Source organism: Euleptes europaea, chromosome 20 (genome assembly GCF_029931775.1).
Source record: "Euleptes europaea isolate rEulEur1 chromosome 20, rEulEur1.hap1, whole genome shotgun sequence".
Lineage (NCBI taxonomy): Eukaryota > Metazoa > Chordata > Lepidosauria > Squamata > Sphaerodactylidae > Euleptes > Euleptes europaea.
In genome coordinates this window covers 23,012,393-23,015,775 of record NC_079331.1, presented here as the reverse complement: position 1 = coordinate 23,015,775, position 3,383 = coordinate 23,012,393, and the positions used below count along the sequence as shown (strand labels likewise).

General features: G+C 44.2%; 1 protein-coding gene across 1 annotated transcript; it reads right to left on the bottom strand.

Annotated features, from left to right (window-relative positions):
- Nucleotides 1–1,238: 1,238 nt before the first annotated feature.
- Nucleotides 1,239–3,111, bottom strand: C20H15orf61 (chromosome 20 C15orf61 homolog). The gene is made up of 2 exons (XM_056865954.1): nt 2,781–3,111; nt 1,239–1,366 (listed from the first exon to the last, which is right to left on the bottom strand). Exons 1-2 carry the CDS (start codon nt 3,109–3,111, stop codon nt 1,239–1,241), a joined length of 459 nt encoding a protein of 152 aa, XP_056721932.1.
- Between the last annotated feature and the right edge of the window lie 272 nt (nt 3,112–3,383).

Here is a 3,383-nt window from a genome sequence, read left to right as displayed (position 1 = left end):
ACACCAGCCACTCCACTGTGTAAACTATTTATTCAATTTGTGTTAGAAATATTCTTTGGTCCAAATATACTGGCATGTTTCTTTGATTACAGATTTATTTAGAGTTAAGCAGAGCAAATGCATTACTAGGATGCTGTGTGAGAATCCCTTTACAAGTATATTAAAAGGCACATGTTACACTGTATTTTAGTGTACTTGCTGCACTGCTGGTCTTATGCTTTAAAGAAAAATCTCCAGTATTAGCAATATAGCAAAAATCTGTCTTCCTGAAGGCCATTGGTAAAACCCTAATTTAAAGTAAACAATTTTTTCTGCAGACCTTAGATTGGCAAGCAAAACCTTTAGACTCTCCAGCAAGAGTCTGCTTATTATAACTAAGTATTAATAATCCCTACCAGAAGTTCAAGACAACCTGGAGTTCTCATCAGGGGTATGCATTGTTTCAATGCACTAAAGATACATGTCGAACTAAACTACAGACGAAATTCAGCCAAGTTAAGCAACCTAACTCTCACAGATTTCAATGAGAGCATGTACTTGACAGTGCCATCCTAAACAGAGTTACACCCTTCTATGTCCACTTAAAATCAATGGGTTTAGAAGGGTGTAACTCTGCTCAGGATGAAAAGTGCTTTATTTTGGCTGCTTTGTACCCAAACGATATGGGTGAAACCCATTCCTAAGCACTACATGCCACTAAATTTAGCAATGCCCTGAATTGTACAAACATACAAAAATTCTGTAACGAAGCAACACATGAGTATGTGAAGTTTTAAAGCACCTGCCCAAGCTATATGGGATCAAGACATCTTTTTGCATAACGATTCTTAAAAATCAAAGCCGTGCCCCCAAAAAGTCTTGAAGACAAATTAGTCATATTTGGACTGCATTACAATAGACTGCATCCGTTGTATGAGAATAAGCATACGTATGATCAATAAAGAGAAATAATTCTCAATAATATACACTTTCATTATTGCCTTGCAACTAGAAACAGTTACATACAGAAACAGATTCAGGTCATTTCCCAGAATATGTCACTCTATTGTGTGACATCATACTCCACTGTGTACTTAATGTGTCTCCTGGATTCAAAATGGAGCCAAAGAAATAATGGGGATCCTGAAACCTCCAAACGTTGACTAGACTGAAAATAACAATCCAGCCATGATCGTGTTTTTGCAAACAATTCTCAAAATATGTAAGCCACAACAGAATCAGTCCATGAAAGCAGATACTTAGAACATGGCATTCTCATCTTCTTTATTTAGGAAGTAAACAGTCACTGGGCCATGGTGTGTGTGAACTGTCTCTGTGACACTGACAAGGAACCAGGAGCCAATTCCATACAATAAAGTAGGAATACCTATAAAACAAACAAAGAACAGGTCAAAAAGAGTCCTAGATGGTATGCTTTACAACAGTAGGTAGTCAGTGGCAGCAAAAAAAAAAAAAAAAAACCCTAACGTGGATAGAAAAGAAGCATAAACATCAGGAACATACGTGCCATCAGGACTGGAAGCTGCTGTAGAGCAGAACTCTAGAGGAGTTGGGGAAATGCAGCACAGAGCTGTGGTTGCTGCTGGTCTCCCTCTTCTGGGCTTTGTGTTGTAAGAAAGGAGCGCCGCACTACACCACACACCCCGGCAACATTTTACTTGTGATAACAGTTGGTAGAAAACTGCCTGGTTGGGTTAAAAGATATTATTTTGCTATTTTTCAGAAGCACACTAGCTTCTAAGCAAAGCATGGTACTTGTGTTAAGGTATCCTCAGGTCCCTCTTTGGAGATCCTCGTTTTGTCCATCTGGCAGTCCTGTCTGTGAAGGCATGTAATAGATCACAATGGGTAGCCATGTTAGTCTGTCTGTAGCAATAGAAAAGAGCAAGAGTACCGTAGCACCTTAAAGACTAACACAATTTCTGGTAGGATATGAGTTTTTGTGATTCACAGCTCATAGGTATCTGAAGAAGTGAGCTGTGATTCACAAAAGCTCATACCCTGCCAGAAATTTTGTTAGTCTTTAAGGTGCTACTGGACTCTTGCTCTTTTCTACTATGATGGCATGTGCAGGCCTGGGCAATATTTTTTGCTCTGATGAACTAAGCTACGTTCACATGAATAAAGACTCCTGAGGGAAGCTATTCAGGAGGGTGTGTGCATCTTTCATGTGTTTACTGTTTATTTGCATTTATTTGGATATTTATACCTGCTTTACTCCCCAATGGGGACTCAAAGCAGCTGACATTCTCCCTTTCTTCATTTGATTCTAACAACAACCTGGTGAGGTAGGTTAGGTTAAGAGTGTATGACTGGCCCAAGGTCACCCAGCAAGCTTCCATGGCAGAGTGGGGATTCAAACCCGGGTCTTCCAGATGTAACACTCTAACCACTATACCCTGCTGGCACAGAAAAGCATTATCAACTTTTCTGGCACATATTCAATACAGGAGCATCCCAAATCTTCCCCAGTGCAATTTATCCCACTAAGAAATTGTAAAATATTCTCAGATATCGCACTACATAGTGGCCAGAGGTGCACTGGAAAAGCCTGAAATATGAATATGCTCTGAGTTGAAGCAGTAGTTCAGCACATGCTGCTGAAATTAGATCCTGTAATTTTCACTCCTTCCTCAGCTGAAATAGCCTCTCAAAAAGAAACGGAAGTATGTTTGAGGCCTTTTAAACCGAAATAACCGGTGCACTCCCAACAGCACCTGGAAGCCCCTTCATATGGACCACTTCCACCTGGGAACAGAAGGTTCCACAGCGATGCTCACCTAAGTTTATTATTTTAAGAGTTGTGAAGAAGCGGTTCTGCATCGCCAGGTCTTGGCAGGGCGCTCGGGAGCAGTGGTACTTGACGAAGGGGAAGCAGCCGGTCCGCAGGACGTGGTAGTTCGTCCCTTCCACGTCCCAGTTGAAGTTGGAGAGCCCAAACTGGTCGTTGCGCACTGCGCTGTACTTGACGCAGAAGGAGGTCCAGTGGGGCAGGCCCCTCTGCAGCAGGTGCTGGCTCAGCACTTCGGAGGCCTTGGGCTTGGTGGCGCCCCCCGCGGGCAGGAGGACCAGCCTGAGGAATGCCTCGTGCAGCTTCTTCATGGGGACCATACCTGAGGAGGAGGAGGAGGGACGGAGGGCGGGAGCGGGCACAAGGTCCCGCCAGCCTCACCATGGGTCACACCCCGTAGGCTTGCCAACCTCCAGGTAGGGCCTGGAGACCCCCCCAGAATAACAACTGATCTCTAGACTAGGCAGCTCAGCTCCCCTGGAGAAAACGGCTGCTTTGGAGGGTGGCCTCTACGGCACCGCACCCTGCAGAGGACCCTCCCCTCCCCCAACCCCACCCCCCTCAAAGCTCCAAGGATTCCCCCACCCCCACC